Source organism: Mirounga leonina, unplaced genomic scaffold (genome assembly GCF_011800145.1).
Source record: "Mirounga leonina isolate KUSES-001 unplaced genomic scaffold, KU_Mleo_1.0 Mir_170, whole genome shotgun sequence".
Classification (NCBI taxonomy): Eukaryota; Metazoa; Chordata; class Mammalia; order Carnivora; family Phocidae; genus Mirounga; species Mirounga leonina.
The window spans coordinates 8,373,589-8,394,809 of NW_023270433.1; the positions used below are offsets into that span (position 1 = coordinate 8,373,589).

Sequence of the window (21,221 nt, forward strand, 5' to 3'; positions counted from 1 at the left end):
GGTGGCTCAGTCGTTAAGCGTCTGCCTTTGGCTCAGGTCATGATCCCAGGGTCCTGGGATCGAGCCTCGCATCGGGCTCCCTGCTCGGCGGGAAGCCTGCTTCTCCCTCTCCCACTCCCCCTGCTTGTGTTCCCTCTCTCGCTGTGTCTTTCTCTGTCAAAAAATAAATAAAATCTTTAAAAAAAAAAAATACATTGGAAAAATGGCAACACACACAGTATGTCAAGTGTAACCACAGTCCAGGGCTAAGGTGCAGAATTGTGGTTGCCTCTTGGCATAATTTAAAGGTGGTCCAAGACCACTGGATTCCTGAGAAGCACAGGATGCAGGCCAAAGCATACCATCCTCAGGGCTGAGCGGGAGAGGGAAATAAGCAGGTGGCTTCTGTGGAGAGCCTTTTTGTCCCCTCCAACGGGCCAGTGCTGCCCCTACGGAAGCTCAGCAGAGAGACAGCAAAGGCACCAAGAATAAAGAAACACTTGGGAACCAAGCCCTTCCACCTCTGGGTCTACCCACCAGTGGCAAGGGGGCAGTGGACGTCAGCACAAGGTGGATCTGGTCCTCGTAATCTGGGCATCGAGGGATGACTGAGGCCAGGAGGCCCGCAGGTCTATGTGTCTGGCCCAGAGCTATGTCCCAAGCAGTGCAAACACACTGGCATTTCTCCTGCCAGACCCATGGTGATTGCTAGCCAAGTCCCCTCACATTTGGATTAATTCTGCTATCCTGGGGAACAGAAAGGCCTTGTGAAAACAGGAGATTCACGCTGAAAGCTCAGTGGGCCTTTGAAATCTCTTCCGAGGCTCAAGTTAACTCCCTATCTGGGAGAACTAGCAGGATGTTTGCAATGTCATTTAGGACGAGAACCAAAAGTCTGCTAATGTGAAAATGAGAAAGCTTCCTCTCCATCCTGCCATCACTTCTAGGGTTTGCTACTGAATTTCCAAATGATTTATTAAAATAGTGGCTTTACATTTCACATTTTTTTGGATGGTCCAAGTTTCGAGTATCCTAATCCCTACTCAGCCCCTAAGTCAGAAAACGTATTCAGGTGTTTTATTCAAAATAAACAACAGAGGTCGCCAAACTTAAAATAGACTGGCTGGTCCCAAACACACAATCTGAGGGTTTTCAGAAGATTCTCTCCCATTTCTATCCTCTCAATTCTCACCAAAAAAGACGCAGAGTCCAGAACAAGAATATGTCAGTACATAGGTAAAATCATCAGATTATAAATTTCATGTCATTTTACTACAAAGCCAAACACACATGGAAAGATTGCTGATGAGCAGTCCTTCCCAGGAAATGTGGGCACTCCAAAGCAGGCAGTTTTACCAGAAAGGGAGGGTGTGGGTAGGGGTGGGAGCTTGAGGGAAGTCAGGTCCTGTCTCCCTTCACTGTGGCTCTCAGCCTCAGGAGACCCTGCCTGCAGGGGAGAGGACCCGGCTTCCTGGAGAGAAAGGGCACTTCCTACGGGTGTGGTGCAGCCTCCATAGAAATAGGACCATCTTGTCTACAAGCAGCACTTGTCGTGACGAGCATGGGACAATGCATGCAAGTGTTAAATCTCTACATTGTACACCTGAAACTAACATCACCCTGTATGGTAACTAACTGGAATTTAAGTAAAAACAATGAACGAGTGAACGAACAAATGAACGAATGAACGAAATCAGCAAACCCACCCCAGTGAGGCACACATGCCAGGACTGAGGCGCACACTCATGAACAAGTCTCTCAACGGCTTCTCCTTATCTTGGGAAATAGAGCCTTAACACAGGATGCCCAATGAAGCCAGTCACCCTGGCGATGCCTTCCTTAATCCTAACTTCTTCTCCCATCTCCTCCTTCTCCTAGTCCAGGGTCCCCTAAAAATCCAGGCTTTTTAGGGAAATGGCTAATCTCCACATATTACAAAACATTTCTGTTGAGGTGAATTCTTCAGAATGGAGAGACCTATAGAAGTACTTCACAATACGGCCCTAAAGAAAGAGGTGTTTCTATGTGAATAAATGAAAGCCACCTAGCCAAAAAGGAAACAAAAAATGTTTTCTGCCTATGTTGAAAGTAATGTTCTCTAACACTGGTGACTAAATTCCCTCTTCCCAGCCACAACCTTATATAAAGGCTCTCAAGCCCCAAATAAACAAACAAAAGAAGCTGCTGGCAAATCAGTGGCATATTTTATAACAGAAGATATCTTTAAATTTGCATTTAGATCACTCCACCAATACATGACCAGGAGGGCTCACGGAACAAAAGGCAATCAGCTCCAAAGATACACTCCTACTTCTACTCCAAGAGCCACAGGAACCATGTGTCTGGCAAATTTAGAATCATAGTCAAGGAAATGCAAATTAAACAGGAAGATGCCATTTGTCCTCCATCAGTGCCATCAGGAGCAACAGGACTAGAGATTGCTCTGTTCTTTTTGGGAAACAATCTGGCAGTAACCCATTAAAAAAGTTCTTTAACTGGATTTTTTTTAAAAGCCAAACTTATAAAAAGTTGCAAGAAGAGTATGAGGAATTCTATAACCTTTCACCTAGCTTCACTAATTAACATCTTGCCTCATTTGCTTTATCTCCATGTATATAATTATACATACACATTTTTTTTGGAACCACTCAAGAATAAGATGCAGATATCATGACTCTTCACCCCTAAATCCTTCAGCATGTTATTTCCCAAGAACAAGATTGTGCTCTTACATAATGATAAAATTATTACATTCAGAAAACTTATCATTGTTATAATAGTATCATCTAATATTACAGTCTGCGTTCAAAATTTGCTAAATATCCCAATACTGTTTTTTATAGCAATTTTTTCTTGATACAAGATCAGGCATTGCACTTAGATCTTATCTCCTAAAAAGTGAAATGAGCATACTGTTGACACAACAATCCCCACACCTACAGAAAGAAGAGCACTGGTACATAAGGAGAGTTTATATAGAGATCTACATTTAGATAGAGATAGAAAAATACATGTTTACTGCACCATTATTTGCAGCAGGAAAAATCTGGAAACAACGTAAGAGACCATGAAAAGGGACTTATTGAAAAAAAAAAATTATGGTATATCCAGACTCTGGAATATTATGCAGCTATTAAAAATAGAGAATTAAAGGGGCTCTTGGGTGGCTCAGTCGATTAGGCGTCTGACTCTTGATTTCAGCTAAGGTCATGATCTCAGGGTCATGAGACTCTGAGTTGGGCTCCATGCTCAGTGGGGAGTCTGCTTGGAATTTTCTTTCCCTCTCCCTCTGCCCCTCCCCTGCTTGTGCATGCGTACACTCTCTTTCTCTCTCTCTCTCTCAAATAAACCTTTAAAAATAGAGAATTAAATCTACATATATGGACCTAGAAAGATGTCCATGATCTACTGATAAAGTTCCAGCATTGCTTTTTACTTTGCTTTCAGCATACTGCGGAGTAGAAGGATGGAGATCTAGCTGTAGATCTCTGACATCAGCTGTAGCAACATTTTTCTAGATATGTCTTGTGAGGCAAGGGAAACAAAAGCAAAAATAAACTATTGGGGCTATAACAAAATAAAAAGCTTCTGCAAAGCAAAAAAAAAAAAAATCTACAAAACTAAGAGACAATTTACTGAATGAGAGAAGATATTTTCAAGTGGCATATTCAATAAAGGGTTAGTATCCAAAATATATAAAGAACTGATATAACTCAATACCAAAAAACCAAATAATGCAATTTAAAAATGGGCAGAAGACATAAGCAGACATTTCTCCAAAGAAGACATCCAGATGGTCAACAGACACATGAAAAGATGCTCAATATTCCTCATCAACAGGGAAATACAAATCAAAACCACAATGAGCTATCACCCCACACCTTTCAGAATGGCTAAAATCAAAAAACACAAGAAATGACAAGTGTTGGCAAGGATATGGAGTAAAAGGAACTCTCTTGCTCTGTTGGTGGGAATGTAAACTCATTCAGCCACTGTGGAAGACAATGGAGGTTCCTCAAAAAATTAAAAATAGAACTACCCTACAATCCAGTAATTACACCACTGTGTATTTACCCAAAAAATATGAAAATACTAATTAGAAAGAATATGTTCACCCCTCTGTTTATAGCAGCATTATTTACAATAGCCAAATTAAAGAAATAGCCCAAGTGTCCACTGGATAAAGAACATGTAGTATAAATACACAAGGAATACTATTCAGCCATAATAAAGAATAAAATCTTGCCATTTGCAACAACATGGATGATCTAGAGGGTATAATGCTAAGCAAAATAAGTTAGAGAAAGACAAATACCAGGATTTCATTCATATGTGGAATTTAAGAAACAAAACAAAGGAAAAAAAAGAGACAAAGCAAAAAACAGACTCTGAACTACAGAGAACAAACTGATGGTTACCAGAGGATAGTTGGTTGGGGGGATGGGAGGAACAGGTGAAGGGGATTAAAGAGTACACTTATCATGATGACCTTACTAAGCAATATATGGAACAGTTGAATCACTATATTATACACTTGAAACTAATATAACACTATATGTTAACCATACTGGAATTAAAAAAATTTTAATAATAAATTAATTAATTACATAAAATTGCACATGTGATTCAGATTATATTCCTGTTGGAACAGTATTGGTCTAGAATGCCAGTTGGTTTTAAATCCCAGATAGACAGTGCCACTTACTCTCTGTGTGAAGAAGTAATTTTCCTCTTTAAGCATTGACTTGCTCATCAGTAAACTGGCAATAATAAATATACCTAATTTATCAGGCTGATGTGAGAAGTAAATTAGATAATGCATGTAAAGCACTTAGCATAAGACCTAGACATGGGGGACGTGTGGATGGCTTGGTCAGTTAAGCGTCTGCCTTCAGCTCAGGTCATGATCCCAGGGTCCTGGGATTGAGTCCCGCATTGGGCTCCTTGCTCAACAGGGAGCCTGCTTCTCTCTCTGCCTGCCACTCCCCCTGCTTGTGCTGGCTTTCTCTCTCTTTCTCTCTCTCTGACAAATAAATAAATAAAGTCTTAAAAAAAAACGGCAACAACAACCTAGACATGGCAGGTGTTCAAAAATGGGAGCTGCCCTTAATATGACCATCCAGCATTAGGTGAATAATCAGGAGATGAAGATTTTAGACCTGCCTCTGCCCATACCTGGCTATATGATCCAGGCAAAAAAAAATTAATCTCTTAGATTCTTCACTTCTTTATTAGAAAATCGGGAGCTAATAATCTGCTTCATCGGGTTATTCTGAAGACGGAATTCTTTCAGCCTACATGTATTCATTGAGTACCTAACTATGAGCGAGGCACCATTCTGGGCACTGCGGAAAAAGCAATGAACAAGTCAGATAAAGTTCCTGTCCTTAAAGAGTTTCTATTCCAGAGGAGATATATCACAAAAAAATATTATTATATAATGTAACGTTGGGTAGTAATAAGAAATATGAAGAAACTAGAGCAGGGTAAGGGAAAAGAGAGGGATGGAAAGATGCCACTTTAGCCCAAGGACAGAGACAGACACATGGAGAAGAGCCAGCAGGAGTGAAGGAAGAGAAGCGCAGGGTGCTGCAGCAGGGGGATGCTGGGTGAGTCTGGGTTAGAAAAAGGGAGCCAAGGTATAGCTGGGGAGCACAGAGATGGGGGCAGGAGAGGAGACTTGGCCAGACCACAGGGGGCCCTGGAGGCCTTGGGAGGAACGCAGGGTCTCATTCTCATACGAGGCAGCTGCCAGAGAGCTTCACACAAGTGTTTAACTGACCCATTGGCTACACTGAAGGAGGTGATGCCAGGCTCAGCATGGCACAAAATAAATGTGGGGGCTGGCAGTGGCAGAAGGCTGAGACATGGCCCAGTTAGCTCCCCCAGCACCCTGGAGGGCCCAAAACCTGTTACAGCAAAGGGGACAGGGAGGAAGTGGGCATGGCAGGAAACAGGTCAGTGGTGCTGCAAAGAGTTACAGCCCTGGGACAGTGCTTGCAGTCTGGCTCCAGGTCACCCCAGAGGCAATATACTCCTCTACCCTCAAGCACAAAAGGAAGAAACCAAGTCATGGCAAACCAAGAAGCCAACTCTGCATCTCCACCACAAGGAACAGCCCTCCGTCAGACCAGCAGAAACACACTGGTTAAAGAAAAGACAATTTTAAAAAAAATGTATTATTACAAAATACTATTTTCTATCATAGAAAAGTCATTGTAAAAATGTAGAAATTAAACAAAAAGAAACAAAAAGAAGAAAAATTAAATTCCAATTAACTAGAATCCTACAACCAGAAGTTACAGTAAATAATGTTTGGCTATTTATCTCCAGATAGTTATGAACCTGTAAACATCAAACCTAGACCTCCTCTTCTGCAAATATAAATATGTGTGCATTGCACGTGCTTTTTAAAAATGACACTGTTCTCTATTAATGGTGCTGCAACTTGCTCCTTTCACTTAATATTCGAATATAGTGTGCATGACTTCCAAGGGGGTTAATTCTAGATTGATGGCATCCTTTTTAATGCTGCTTAGTATTTCATAAAGAATATTATATCCCAGAGTCCCTACTGCTGGGCACATGGGTTGTTTCCAACCGGTGTTTGCTACCCCCCGTCGCACCCTGTTTCAGTGCCCAGACGCCCACATCAGTTCCGTTACTTACAGCAAACTCCTCGGGACTCACTTTCAAGACATCGAAGACAACGGCATCGTAGCTCTTGCTGGCATAGTCGCAGCTCTGGCCCTCCAGAGAGTCTGAGCTGCTGCTGCCCTGTGGAGGACAGGGAGAGAGAGGCCGCCTGAGCAGTCGGGCTGTCTGCAGACTCGCTGACTCCCACACCCAGCCCGAGGACGCAGGAGAGACAGCACCGTACAGTGAGAAAAGCTCCTACTGCTCGCTGCCTTACCCCGTTCCAGGCACCGGGCGAGGCACTTCATACACACGCTCTTGTTTAATTCTCGTAAGGACTGAGGACATGCTATTCTTATTCCCGCTTTACAGATAAGGAAGCAGAGGCAAGGCCGCCTCCCCCAAGGTATCACAGCCAGGAAACCGAAGAACTAGGAGGTGAACCTTAGTTTCGCATCTACCTGATGCCAGATGTGTACCCTCGGTCACTACCCCCGACTGTTTCCAACCCGCTGTGTAGCTGGTGGGGTACAAAGATACAGCCCACGCCTCCTTCAGAGAGAACAGGACTTCACAACTTAGGAGGCCTAGGCAATCGTCTGTCCTGTTCTGTCTCTCAAACATTACCTGGTTTCACCTTTGTTTTTTTTGTTGTTGTTTTTCTTGAAGTCACTGCAGGAAATTCTTACACAAAATGTTAAACTGGCTTTCAAGACTTATTTCATGTATGGGCCATTTGGAATTCAAAGCCAGTTTGCTGATGAGGTGAGAGGTAACCAACTGGCTTCGGAGACGGGCGTGAAAGTTAAATTCAGAAGAGTCCCTTATTAAGGAGAACACCATGAGCCCTGCAGGTACAGAAGGGGTCTCCCATAAAAAAGCAAGTTAAAACTCCCCAAATGGGGCCAGTTTTATGAAACCCAACACTGTGGGGATCCCAGAATGTTGAACATACCTTCTCTTTGACTTTATTTAATTTCATCAAATTCTACTTTGGGGAACCAATCAAGCTTACCACCCAAAAACTGTATCCTGTTCATAAATGGTTTTATTCGTCTCAACCCATGAAGAGGGATTTTGTGGTTTCCATTAACCTCAATATCTTGGACTGGGACTTAGAGAACATGCTTTTATTAATTCTTCTTTATTTCACTCTTTCCAAAATGGCTATATCTGGAAAAACTTTGCAATCTTACTGGAAATTAGGGTGTTTTTAGGCCAGTGAGGGAAACCAACAGTCAACAACTGAGAATGTGGGGTTAAAAGCAGGAGCGGAAACTCAAACCTGTAGATTCAGTAGGCCTATGTCACTGAAAGGTTTTACGAAGGAGGCTGCTCTACCCAAAACTAGATCTAAGACGATCTGAAGCACATCATGGTGGTTGAGAGCGCTGAAGTCACGGCCAGTGGAAATGCCAGCTCTACGCAAGCTACTTCACCTGACCGTCTCAGCTCTCTGGAAACCGGCACCATTGACACCTCCTCCCCGGGCTGGGGTACAGGTTACACACGATGAAGCTAACAGAGCAGCGGGCAGAATCCCCCTCCCTGGGAGACGCTGGTTCAAGGGGCCTGGGCAGGCTCGGCCATGGCTATTTGAGAAGTTCCCTGAACAATGGGACATACTCCCCTGAGGAGAATCTGTGCCAAACTTTTGAGAAGTAACTAAGACGAATCCTAAATGCCTCTGAAATTGGCAGTCTGTTCTGCTCCTCAGTCTTATGCACAGACTCCAAGCCGGCGAATACCTGTAAGTCACTCTGCACTTCCACACCCACCTTCCAGAAAGCGACCGAGTCAGGTGACAAGGTGGTTTTCCTCAGTGTAGTGTCATCAGGGTTAAGAGCACTGGCTTGAGAGTCACAGGGGCCTGGCTGTGAATCCCCACCCACGGCCAACCAGCTGTGTGATTTGAGCCCATTTATTCACGTCTTCCTGCCTTAGTTTCCCCATCTATAAACGGGGGGTGAAGAAACAGTACATACCTGATCGGGCTACTGTGAGAATTAGTGGGATGACACCTGTGAAACATGCAAGGCCGGACAGACAGGATGCGCTGAATTATGGGGGTGGATGTGTGTGTGGCGTCATTCATCACCAAAATTTACTGCGTACTTCAATTATACATGTGTGCCTCAACCACTACGCGAGTACTTACCATGTTCCAGATACATACACGTACGCACACACACACAGAATATGTACGTGTATATGTGTACATGTGCGCACATACACACAGAGAGGTCAGAAAAGACAGGAGTTTTACTGTGGATGAAGTGTAAATTGTAATGAAAACAGAAGTCTGATTCCTCCAGTTACCAAACAGTCCATTCCTGGGATTTCAGGTTTTATAACTTCCCTGTAACCCCATTGCATCTGCCCCAGACACACATGCTCATACAAGAGGCCTTATTTAATCCAGTGTTGCCCCAAATACATTAGTGGTGGTGATGATGATGAGGCAGTGACTTCATTTAAACCTATATTGGCACTATCAGGGAATTTTAAAAGGTACTCACAAGTCCGTTTTCAGAAGCAGAGATCAAAATAAGGAATTTTTTAAAAGTTTACAAAATATGAATAGGTTCCTGTGAATTTCTAGCCGATCACACAGGATCATTTCAAAAGCCCAGCTCAACTGTGAGGGACTGAGCGTTCCCTTGACGGTGGTCACGGAGCCAGGCATTACACCTTCGGCAAGGTGGCATCCCTGGGCTGATGACACCCACTCCTCTTGCATGCCTCTGTCCCGTCACTGCACTTGGAAAACAAACTCCCACCCCCCCAAGCCCCGGGCCAGGGGCCCTAGCCCAGGCCACTCTCCGACCACCAGTCCTTACAGCCATCTCCTACTGAGCAAGGTAAACAAGAACACAGGGCCAGTTGGAATCACTTCTGTCAGACTTCATTCTGGAATGTGTGACTTATTTATAATCAGCAGCAGCTTTTCTTGGGAAAGGTCTGATCCCATCTTGCCACCAAAATGGGATGTGGCGGGCGCCTGGGTGGCTCAGTTGGTTAAGCGACTGCCTTCGGCTCAGGTCATGATCCTGGAGTCCCGGGATCGAGTCCCGCATCAGGCTCCTTGCTCAGCAAGGAGTCTGCTTCTCCCTCTGACCCTCTCCCCCTCATGCTCTCTCTCTCTCAAATAAATAAATAAAATCTTTAAAAAAAAAAAAATGGGATGTGGCACTTGCTACAACCGGACTGGGCAGGTGTTTGCTTTTCTTTGACAAGAACGACTGCAGAAAACCTACTGATCCTCAGGGCTGACTGCCTCCCAAATCTCACACCTGGTGTGGCCAAGGGCCTCAGGGGGGCTAAGAATGGTGGTATTCACGGACCTTGCTGCCTTGCTGTCCACAACTTAGCTGGGGCCTGGGTCCGCTGAAAGGAGTCCCCCTACCCCCACCCACTGTCCCAATCCTCACAGCCCCTGTACCTGTGGAGTGGCGGAGGTGACCAACACGCTAGCCATCAGACCATTCCTCTTGTACATAGTCTCCGGGCCGCAGGGAGCTTCAGGGCAGCCTCCGTCGGTGACATAACCTGTCTGGAGAAGTCCTGCAAGGCAAGGGGGCTCATGAAAACCAGCTTCAAACTCAACTTAATCCCACCCTGGGGGTGGGGGGGAGGTGACGTTGTGCTACACTTGAAGAGAAGACCCCAGAGATGACTTTTATTATTTTTTTAAAGATTTTATCTATGTATTTGACAGAGAGAGAGAGAGCATGAGCAGGAGGAGGGGCAGAGGGAGAAGCAGACTCCCCGTGGAGCAGGGAGTCCGATGCAGGGCTCAATCCCAGGACCCCGGGATCATGACCTGAGCCGAAGGCAGAGGCTTAGCTGACTGAGCCACCCAGGTGCCCCGTAACCTTTGTTTTAAATGAAAGCAGGCAAAGAAGACAAACAGATTTTACCCTGTCTCCCCATGCACTCGACTGCTTCATCAGTAACAAGGTGATAACGGCTAACACTGGCGCAGTGCTCGCCAAGTGCCGTGCACTTGACGTACATTAACTGACCCTCACAACAGCCTCAGGCAGGTCCTATTACACCCATATTACATGTGAGGTATCTGAGGCACAGAGAGGTTAAGTAACTCATGCTTTAGTGCCTTCGTTCACATTATCTCCTGATCCCATCATCATTCAAGGCCCTGCTCAAATGTCATTTCTTCTGAGCATCATCTGGACCACTCGAACCAGAACCAGATGCTCTCATGCCAATGTGTACATACCTCTAGCAGAGCATTTATCACATCACTGAACATCACAGAACTGTAGCCGCCACCTGCTTTTTAGCAGGAAAGTGACCAGGAGAGTAGGGAGGATGTAACAGGGCAAGGAAAGGAGAAGGTAGAGGGCCCAGCAGGAAGCCAAGTGCAATTATCCAGGCCAGAGCTGAAGGTCCTCCGCACTAAGTGAGGTTGTCACAGTGAAGTCAGACAGAAGGAGACAGACTGGGAGACAGCAGGGGCAGAAACTGTCTCCCCCAGACAGGGGAGAACAAGCTGAGCATGAATGGTGTCTGGCCCAAGGTGCCAGAAGGATGGTGTGTCCCTCCTCAAGGAAAGGAACAGAGGTGATGCAGCAGATTTGTGGAAGATGATGACGAACTTAATCTGGGATATATGCCGAATATATGCGGTGCCGGAGAGAAAATCCACCCTGGAGGGCAAGTCTCGCCCAAAGCCCACTGGGGAAGATGGTCTGGAGGAAGACGGAGAAGATCTCTGCCCTGCCTTGACCCTGCTGGAGCCTCAGCCACAGGGCCCATGGAGCCGCGAGCCGGACAGGACGGAGTCGAACACCCGAGCAGGAACGTCAGAGCGCCGCAGGCTCCAGCCGCGCCAGGCTCCAAAGCCGCGATGGCTGTTCCCTCACAACCGCTCTGCCGGCTTCCGTCAGCCGCGTCCCCGTCAGCGACAGCCTGTGAGCCGTCCACCTTCCCTCCTTTCTTCCCCCAGACACGGACAAGAACCAGTCTGAGCTATGAATGACATTTGGGGGCCAACTGGGGACAGCTGGATATGGACATTTTAGATAATATCGAATTACCCTTCATTTTCTGGGGCGCGAGAGCAGCAGGAGGGAGATCAAGTAGGAGAAAGTCTATCTGGGTGACACGCGGGACAGAATTCAGCGCTAAAGTGAGTTTGCGACTTAGTTTCGAATCAATCCACGAAACACACTGAAGTCGAGATAAAGCAACTACGGCAAAATGCTAACAACTGACATCCACTGACAGGAGTTCACTGCACTAGTCTCAACTTTTCTGATTGTGCTACCATTTTCATACTGGAAAAGAAAGAAAAGGGAAAAAAGCACAGGTCGGCTAAGTTTTTCCTCAGACGCCAAACTCCTCTTTCACGAGCAGGGAAAGGGGTTGGGTTGGAAGCACTCATTTGTTAATCATTTCTGTCCTTGGAGAAGCCATGCGGGCTGTTACCCAGGACCCTGAGCCTGTGGCTGCGGCAGGTTTGGAAGGCAGCTACACAAAAGATAGGAAGAGACCTTTAGCGAAAGAAGGCCTAGGAATGGTGAAGGGACATGCCCCAGGGAAAGGCAAATCAAAACCACAGTGAGCTACCACCTCACACCCGCTAGGACGGCCATAATGAAAAAGACAGTACCAAGTGTTGGCAAGGACGCGGAGAAATGGAGCCCTCGTACCTTGCTGGTAGGGAGGTGAAAGGTACAGCTCCTTTAGAAAATAGTTTGGTAGTTTCTTAAAAAGTTAAACATACACTTACCAAATGACCAGCAATTCTACTCCTAGGTAGCTACCTTAAAATAAATGAAAGCATATGTCTGCACAAAGACATGTACGTGAACTACTCATCAGAGCCAAAAGTCGGAAACAATCTAAACGCTCCTCAACTGCTGAATGGATCAACAATGTGATGTATCCACACAGTGGAATATTACTCAGCAATAAAGAAATGAAAACCATAACATGAATAAACCTCACAAACATTATGCTTAAAGTGAAAGAGGTCAGACCCAAAAGACTGTGTTGTAGGGTGCCATTTTCATGAAATGTCCAAAAAAGGCAAATTCATAGAGACAGGAGCCCATCAGTGGTCGGCTGGGTGGGGAGGCAGGACTGTCTGCAAATGGGCACAAGGGATTTAGAACATTTCTGGGGTGACGGAAATGTTCTAAAACTGGATCACTGTGACAGTCCCACAGCTCCATAAAGTCGCCCGAAGTCACAGAATCGTACACTTGGGATGGGTGAATTTTACGGTATGCGAACTACGCTACAATAAAAGCAGCCGCCACCAGCTTGGTTTCGTGGTGGTAGCCTGAACACCCATGTTTAAACTGCCCCCTTCCACATCCCTTTGAAATGATCCAAGAAATATTAAAATAACAAAAACAAACTACATTAGCACATGACAAGAGAGAAGGGTTATTAATAAGCAAAAAACTTTGAGGAATTTCCAGTGCAGAAGAGACAGGACTGCGAGGAGGGGAACCAGCCTCTGGAGCAAAGGGAAGGCCTCCCAGGCGTCAGATGGATGGGACCCTCCAACAGACACCCCATGAGAAACTTGGAGACTTCAAAGTGGGGAGTCCAGAAACGAGGCTGAAAGTAAGGCCAGCTCAAGAGCTCAAAGCAGCAGCATGAGACTGGCTCAAGCTGAGGAGCTGTCTCAGACCAGACAAACCAGCTCATGTGGACTGGGAGTCGGGGCCAACCCAGCTAGGCTCTCAATGCCAGAAGCCACCAGCTTGTTGGATGGACCGCGTTCAGATCAGCTCAAGCCAGACTGAAGTGACCTGACCCAAGTCACCATGGCAGGAGGGCATGAGAGACAGCCAGCCTGATGCTCCCTGTGGATCCAACTTGCTCCCATTCCAGGCTGACGTGGGCTTCACTCCTTTCAGGGTATGCCTGGCACTCTGCGGGTCTTCACCAAGGGGAGCCCCAACATGGAGCCCAATCTGCTCAGCCTGGCCCCAACCAAAGGCCTTGGCTCTCCCCAATTGCCTGACACCATAAATTCTCAAGTCACACAGCCTTTCAACACAGGTGCCACATTTTATTCTCACACTCTCTTCCATGACTAGTCATTGGCGTACTCCCTGCATCCTGTCTGAAGGACGCCACCAGCTCTGCCCATTTCTCCAGCATCACTGGGGGTTGTGCTTAGGTGCCCCTGTCCACACACCACCAGCAGCACACCCAGGGAACAGCAGCTGTGCAAAGCTGGGCTAGGTGCTACATTTCTAGCTCATTTCATCTTCACAACCCCATGCAGGGGAGACTCTTCTACTCCTGGAAACTGAGGCTCTGAGAGGTGATGTAACTGACTGCTAGTTGAGTGGTGGAGCTAGGGAGCTCAAATCCTGGTCTGTCGACACCAGTGCCTGGGTCCAGGCTTCCTCCAAAAGCCCACAAGGACCCAGCAAGAAAATGCATGTAGAACATTCCACCCAGGCCAGCCTCAGACCAAGCACTCAAAGTTACTAGTTACTATAAGTGTTAATCTAATCCTACAGTTCTATTCATTTATAGCTATTCTTTTTCCCTAAAATAATGAACAAAAAATTAACTGCAAGAAAGCCCAGCATCATGCTGTGAAACCATAGGCCTCCCGGGCAGGAAAGGGGTTCCCAGCTGTGGGCCCCAGGCATCCCGGGAGCACAGGCTGAGTCCAGGTGTCTAAGTGCAGGGCTCCTCCTCCAAGAGGCCTGATCTGCCCACCCACACCCCTCTGGCCCACCTAGAGACAAAGCACATCAGCCACAGTGTGTTACTCCTTATGCTTCCTATGGGGAGCCTGGGCTGGAAAGAAAGACAGAGCACTTGTTTGAGATCTGACTCCTGCATGTCTCACCATGGACACAAATAGCCTAACTTACAGGCAGTGACTCTCAGGTAAATGATATTTCACATGCTAAGAAACAACAGGACCAAGCAGAACAGAGTATCCTTTCCAGGGCCCAGAGAAACCCCCACTCATCCACCTTCAGTCCCTGAGGCCCAGCCAGGCCCCCAACTCCTCATTAGGGACCAGACTCTCATCATCAAGGGAGTCAGCCTGGCCCAGGCCCCTGAGAACTGCTTCCGCACCCCCGGGAAGGCTCCTGATGACAGCAGCCATGTCTCCCAGGCCAGACTGACTGGACCAGAGTGGCCACCTGATTCTCCTGGGAACTCAGGACCCTGAGACACCAGTCTCTGCTGGTCAACCAACCTGAGGCACTGTGTCCTCACTTCTAGGGGGTGGCCAGATCCTGCCTGGTGCGGGGAGAGTCAGCCAGAGTGTGAAGGGAGCAGATGAACGGAGAAGCTGAAGGCAGAGTCTGTGTCTGAAAGAAAAGGAGAGCAGTGGACCTGGCTCCCACCCCTGGGCTCTGTGGTAGATGCCTCTTTTTCAGTGGCAGGTAGTAGAGTGGCTTCCAAAAGACCTTGACTAGGGCTACTTCCTAAACACCGAGTTCATGCCAACCCACCAGAAACCTGACCCCGAAAACACAGGGGGCTCATCTGAACGGGGAAAGATATGCATCGTTCATTCACTCATCAAACTCCTACTTCATGCGGGAATCATTCTAGCTAGGAGTTCCTAACCGTTTTTGTGCCTTGGACCCTTTTGGCAGCCTAGTGAAGCCTCTGGGTCCCTCCTCACAGAAATGTTTTTACATGCATAAAATAAAATTACCCAGGAAACCAATTATATTAAAATACAGTTGTTAAGTTATTTTTAAATACTTTATGACATAATAATGTATATTTCTTCATGTAAGGAATATATGTATTTCTTTATTATTGCATTAAATAACAAGATGTTGGTGGGTTTAATAACTAACATAATTTGAAAGTAGTTATGGGCACAGATATTCTAAGAGGCCATGATTGTTATGTGATATGAGAATACCTGTGATTTTATTGGCGACAAAGTCCCAAGTACTATTATAATTACTGTGATTCACTGTCTATATTAGTAACTGAGAGAAGTGATAAATTTCAGTTAGAAGTTGGTGAAAATAAAGATATCATATTTTTCCCATCAAAATTCAGTGACGCCTGGTCCAGAAGCCCTGTTCCAGGCACTGGGGATATGAGGCGAGCAGGCCCTGCTCCTGTGGAACTTACATTCCAGTACGGAAGTCAGAAAATACACACATGGATACAAAGAAGATAACTTCAGATACTGAAAAATATCTCAAAAAACTAAAATAGGGTGGAGGATGGTATTTGCCAGGTTGTCAAGGTAGGATGCTCTGAGGATGTGAAATTTGAACTGAAAGCTTAGGAAGGAGTCAGCCCATAAAAACCACAGTGTGTTCTTTGCAGAGGGCACAACAAGTGTGAAGACCCTGAGATGCACATGAACTCAGCAGACTTGTGATAGAGGCAGATGGACCCGAGTGGGCAGAAGGCAATGGACGACAGACTGGGGCCAGAACACGAAGGGCCTTGCATGCATGGTGGGTGTGTGGGTTTCATCTGGAGTGCAGTGGGAACCCTCTGGTGTACTAGAGGGTGTTGAGTAGGGGAGTGACAGGATCTGTTCTTACTGTTTTTGAGGTCACTTTGGCTGCTGGACATAGAACTGGATGAAGAGAGACAAAGGCATGGGCTGCTGGCCACAGGATTGGGAGATGGATCTGGGAGGGGTTCTGGAGGGAAACAGACAAGACCTGGTGATGGACTGCATGTGAGGGGAGAGGAAACGAGGGGAACCAAGGATGACTTCTAAGCTTGGGGCTGTCACAAGTGGGCAACAGCCACATGTGGCCCAGCTGTTCATTCATTCACTCATCACCCACCCAGTGAACCCACTGGTGGGCCAGTTCTGGGCATCTAGAGTTAAAAATAACACAACCCTGCCCTCCAGGGTCCTACAGTATAGTGAGGGGGAACACCCAGTAAGTAGATACTCAAGGGACACGTGCTCTAACAGATCACAAGTTCACGCTGGGGGTCAAAGAAGACATCACTGAGAAGAGCCCTTGAGCCGGCTCTCAGAGGACCAGTGGAAGTGTCTCAAGGAAAGGGCCGAGAAGGGCAAGCTGAGCGAGCGTGGAAGCCCGGGGTAGGAAAGCACCAGTGCGCCAGGAGCACAAGGGGGCAGGCTCCCCTGCTCACCAGACCCCAGCCCGTGTCCATCCCAACAAGCCAGGCAGGGATCCCCAGAGAGTTTGTTTTGACGGATGGCCCAACACTGCAGCCACAGCGTCCTGTCTCCTGGTCACTCCCTCATCTGTTTGGCAGACTTGGTGACACCTCCCAAGCCCTGCCCTGTGCAGAGGATTCAGACCAGTCCTTGGCCTCAAGGAGCTTACATACCATTATCTGCTCACCACTGTCATCACAACAATTTATTAGGTACTTTGTTCCAGGCTCTGGCTGGGGATTTCCGTGCATTAAAAAAAATTTTTTTTTTACAGATGAGGAAATGGAGGTGCAAAGAGATGAATGCACTGTAACTCGGGGATGCACTTTTACACGCCTGCACTGACTGCAGCCCCTGCTGGACAAGGGCAGTCTGGCAGGCAGGCAAGAGCCCCAGCTTTCTGAGCTTGCCATTTTAATCTGAATCACGCCAAAACCCCATCTTTCCCTCCTCCGGCTCTCTCAACACACACACACACACACACACACACACACACGCTGCTAATGCCTCCTTGGAAACCAAAACACTGCCGAAGAGCAAGCAATTCTCATGATGTAACTTCGCAAGAACGTGGCAATTGTATCAGGACCACAGAACAATCCCTCATCTCTTGTTTCTGTATGACAGACTCTATTCTCGTGTGTGGGCTCCTGGAGAGGGGAGGAAAATCCCATATGCCATGCTGGTTTCCTTCCAAACTTTCAGAATTCTCCTTCAGTGTCACAGGTTCAGGAAACCAAGAAAATAACATGAGACAGTCTGGTGCGGGCCACTGTTGGGAAGGCAGAATAACCACTTTTTCCTAAGCGTATGGAGGTTGTTGCAAAGAAAATACACACATCCAGGAATGTTCAATTACAAGAGAGTGATCTCTTCCAAATGTTTCAGACAAGCATAGAAACGGATCCCTAGCCCCACTGCAGAGCTGCTCCCTCAGCGTGGAGTGGGCTGCTCTCCGCAGACGTGGTGGAAGCTGGGTCCACCTTCGCGTGTCTTGAACAGAAGCCGTGACAAGACGAATAAGAAGGAAACAAAGAGGGTTGTGGGCAGAACAACCCCTCCACTGCACTTCAGGAGCGGTAAGGGTCTGTACGTACACGCACGCACGCATGCACACACAGCATGCTGATTTCCAATTACCAAAAGGCTTCCCCCAAGGGAACCATCACTCTGGTGCTGGACCCCTGGCCAGCAGCTTGAGTGGGCTGGCAGGGCTGCTGTCTCTACCTCCTCCTGACCCTCTCCAAACTGGCCAAACCTCTTTTCCTGGCAAGCATCAGCGTCTGGAGGCTTTCAAAGAGAGGCCCGGCCACGTAAGCACATGTCGGACTTGAATGCCATCACTCACTGCAGCGCTCACCGCCGCCCCCGCCCCGCACCCCATCTCTTCCAAGCCACCCACCAGATGTTCAACCTCCAACATCCCACCTTCTCACCAAAGGAGGGAGAATGGGCTGGGGAGGCGCCACCATGGCTGTGCCTCTGTGGAGGGGAGAGAGGAGCAGAGCGTGGGAAAGGGGGCTGGCTTTTTAGGGATGGAGGTCTGCAGAGCTCACAAAAAAAGGACAAAACCTCAGTTTGTGAAACTGAGCAAACCCAGAGAAAAGGACGAGGAGGGCATCCTCCTGGGGAGGGAAGCATCTGTTGACTAAGAAAAAACTCTTGGTAACAAAAAACTGTTATAAATCACCAATACACTTAAATTAATCTGTGGCCTAATAATCACAGCAATATCTATATCCACTTGGAACGCATCAGGGTGTATTTACAGCACCCATTCTTCAGTCTGACAGAGCTCAGAGCACATGTGGATTTGGGGAGCCCATACAGCAGCCTGGAGTTCAACACCCTCCACCCCCTGCCGGTTCGCAGCTGCAGGTGAAGGCCTGGTAGAAGCTAAGAACAAGACAGGAGAACAGACAAATCAGGATCTGAATTCTCACCTATCACTTACTCTGTACCCTAGGCAAGCCACTCGACCTGACCCAAGCTCCACCTCCCTTGCCTGTTAAACAGGGAGAATCGTGATTCCCACCTCGCAGATGGTGGCGGGGGTCCCCGGGATGCTGGTATGTGTGTCGTTCGGGTACTTGAACTGGTGTGTGCCGTTCGGGTACTTAGGGATTCCAAACAGACGTGGCTGTCAGTGACCTGGACTGGTACAGTCAGACCAGTAATTCCTCTGTCCTTGGCAGGGACTAGGAAGGAGAGAGGGACCCCCTGCTCCTCACAGTAATCTGTCTTCCAGCCCCATCCTCTGTCTACCACAGGTAGGTACATTCTCATGATGTAACTTCGCAAGAACGTGGCAATTGTATCAGGACCACAGAACAATCCCTCATCTCTTGTTTCTTCGCTGCGCTAGCGCCCCTCACCACCGCACTCACCCTCTAGGGCAGGGCAGGCATGGGCAGGGCTCTCTGAGCATAAGACCACAAGACATGGCATTGATGTTAAGGCACCGAGAGAAACGTGAGTGAAGAGTATGCACTTCTCATAAAACCAGGGAAGGTTCTCAGAAGAAAACCAATCCTTTGGTTGGCTGGATAGTTTTCTAAGACCTTCTAATGAAAAGGCCACTCGAGCTTCCCCATCCCTCATGCGTGCACATACAATTACTCCTGAAACCAAAGGCTCCTCCTCCCTTCCAAAACAAGGCTGCAGAACACAGGCGGAGGGGAGAGTTCCCCACGTGCAGCCACCAGCTGGCTGGCAAGGCCTGATTTCTCCAGAGTAGAGGAGGCCGACTTGAGGGAAACAAGAGGCCTAGGGATCCCTGTGGGTGAGGGCTTGAAGGGAGCATTGGGAAATGGGGGTGAAGGGGAGAGCAAGAATGAGGGTGGCCTACCTGGAGCATGCCAGACCCCCTCAACAGCCCTGGGAGCACCTTGGAAAGCTGGAGAGTGACACTCCCCTTTCCACATATCAGGGGTCATGGTATCCGGTTCAGGGACCCGGTGCCCGCTCCCTCTCCCCGACTCTGCACAGCCCTCATCAGTCTTAATTAAGGTCCCAGGAGCACATGCTCTGGGGAAGGCAGGCAGCGTTGCATGGAACTGGACGGACGGTGTCCACCTGGGCAGCCATCAGCAGAGACAACCCTCCCTGTGGAACGCGCCCGGCCTCACCAGCGCCCCAGGTCCAGCCAACCCAGCCTCTGCTTGAGTGCCCTCCTCCTACTCTCCCTGTCGCACCCCTGCCTCCTCATGGTTGATTCTTGACACAAACAGAGGGATCCTTCTCCCATCCAAGTACTAACCAGGCCCGACCCTGCTTAGCTCCCGAGATCAGACGAGATCGGGCACGTTCAGGATGGGATGGCCGTAGACCAGAGGGATCCTTCTAAAACATCAACCAAAAACTCGCGGGACACACACTAAGAAGGGTGGACTCTCCTGTAGGTAGAGCATACCCAACTGGAGAAAAACAAGCTACATCCCAGATCTTTCTCCGGAAGGAAGCTAGAGGAATGCCCTGAACGGTAAGAGAAGGCACTCCACGTCCAGGCAGCGGCAAGAGGAGAAAGAAGTCAGCCAGTGGCATCAGCGAGTGCAGTAACCTTCAGGACAGAGCTGAGGACAGCCTGGGGCTTGGACGCAGGGAAAGCCGGCCTCGCAAAGGGACAAGTGCCTGAATCTCCCAGAGTCTCCTGGGGCGGAACAGGGAAGGGCGCGAGATGGAGACTGGGGTTTTCTGGGAACGTGAGATGACTCCTGAGCATGTTCTCAGGCTCAAAATAAGGAGCGGAGGGCCAAGCAGTAAAAATGCAAGAGAAAGGGGAGACGCCTGACAGAGCACATCTCCGAGAGGACAGTAAGGTGGGACTGTGGTAGCGGCTTCCCCTGCCCCTGGAGGATGGGGGAGGATGGTGGCCACTACTCAGACCTTCGCTACAGGAGGGTGGCCCTGGGGAGACAGGAGAGCCTGGTTGGCAGAGGGGGCACCCATGCCAGCACGCAGGGGCTCGGTGAAGTCTCTCAGGATGAGACACTTTTACCCTATAGGAATGTGAAGCAAAAGCACAAGAACCAGACCATAAATTTCCTCCACGGAAGACCTGCTGTGACCTTTGGGACAGGGAGCTGTCCCAGGCAGAGGACACTAATGAGGCCCCACAACTAGACACAAGGAGGGATCCTGGACTAAGACAGGAACAGAAAAAGAACACTGGGAGGGAAACCAGTGGCATGTGAATAAAGTCGACAGTCCAGTTCATAGCATCGTAACCTGTATCAACTTACCTAAGTTAATTTGATAACTGGATTAAGCCTCTGTAAGCTATTCACATATAAGCTGCATGAAAGGTACATGTAAATGCTGGTACTACTGGGCAACTTTTCTGTAAGTCTAAACTTATTTCATAATAAAAAGGTAAATTTAAAAAGCAAATCTATACCCTTACTTCCCAACCTCCCTTCCTTCCCCCAACACACATACACAATCTCCGCAAGCAGGCCTAACACGGGGCTCA

General features: G+C 47.9%; 1 protein-coding gene across 2 annotated transcripts in view; it reads right to left on the reverse strand.

Annotated features, from left to right (window-relative positions):
• The window catches only part of RALGPS1 (Ral GEF with PH domain and SH3 binding motif 1), a 273,380-nt gene that overhangs the window by 213,402 nt on the left and 38,757 nt on the right, over window positions 1-21,221 (reverse strand). For both annotated transcript variants that reach the window (XM_035015774.1, XM_035015775.1), the window contains 2 exons: window positions 10,058-10,179; window positions 6,649-6,756 (listed from right to left, as the gene is read on the reverse strand). In XM_035015774.1, the coding sequence (XP_034871665.1) occupies window positions 6,649-6,756; window positions 10,058-10,114 (165 nt within the window). In that variant the 5' untranslated portion in view covers window positions 10,115-10,179. The remainder of the gene's footprint in view (window positions 1-6,648; window positions 6,757-10,057; window positions 10,180-21,221) is intronic.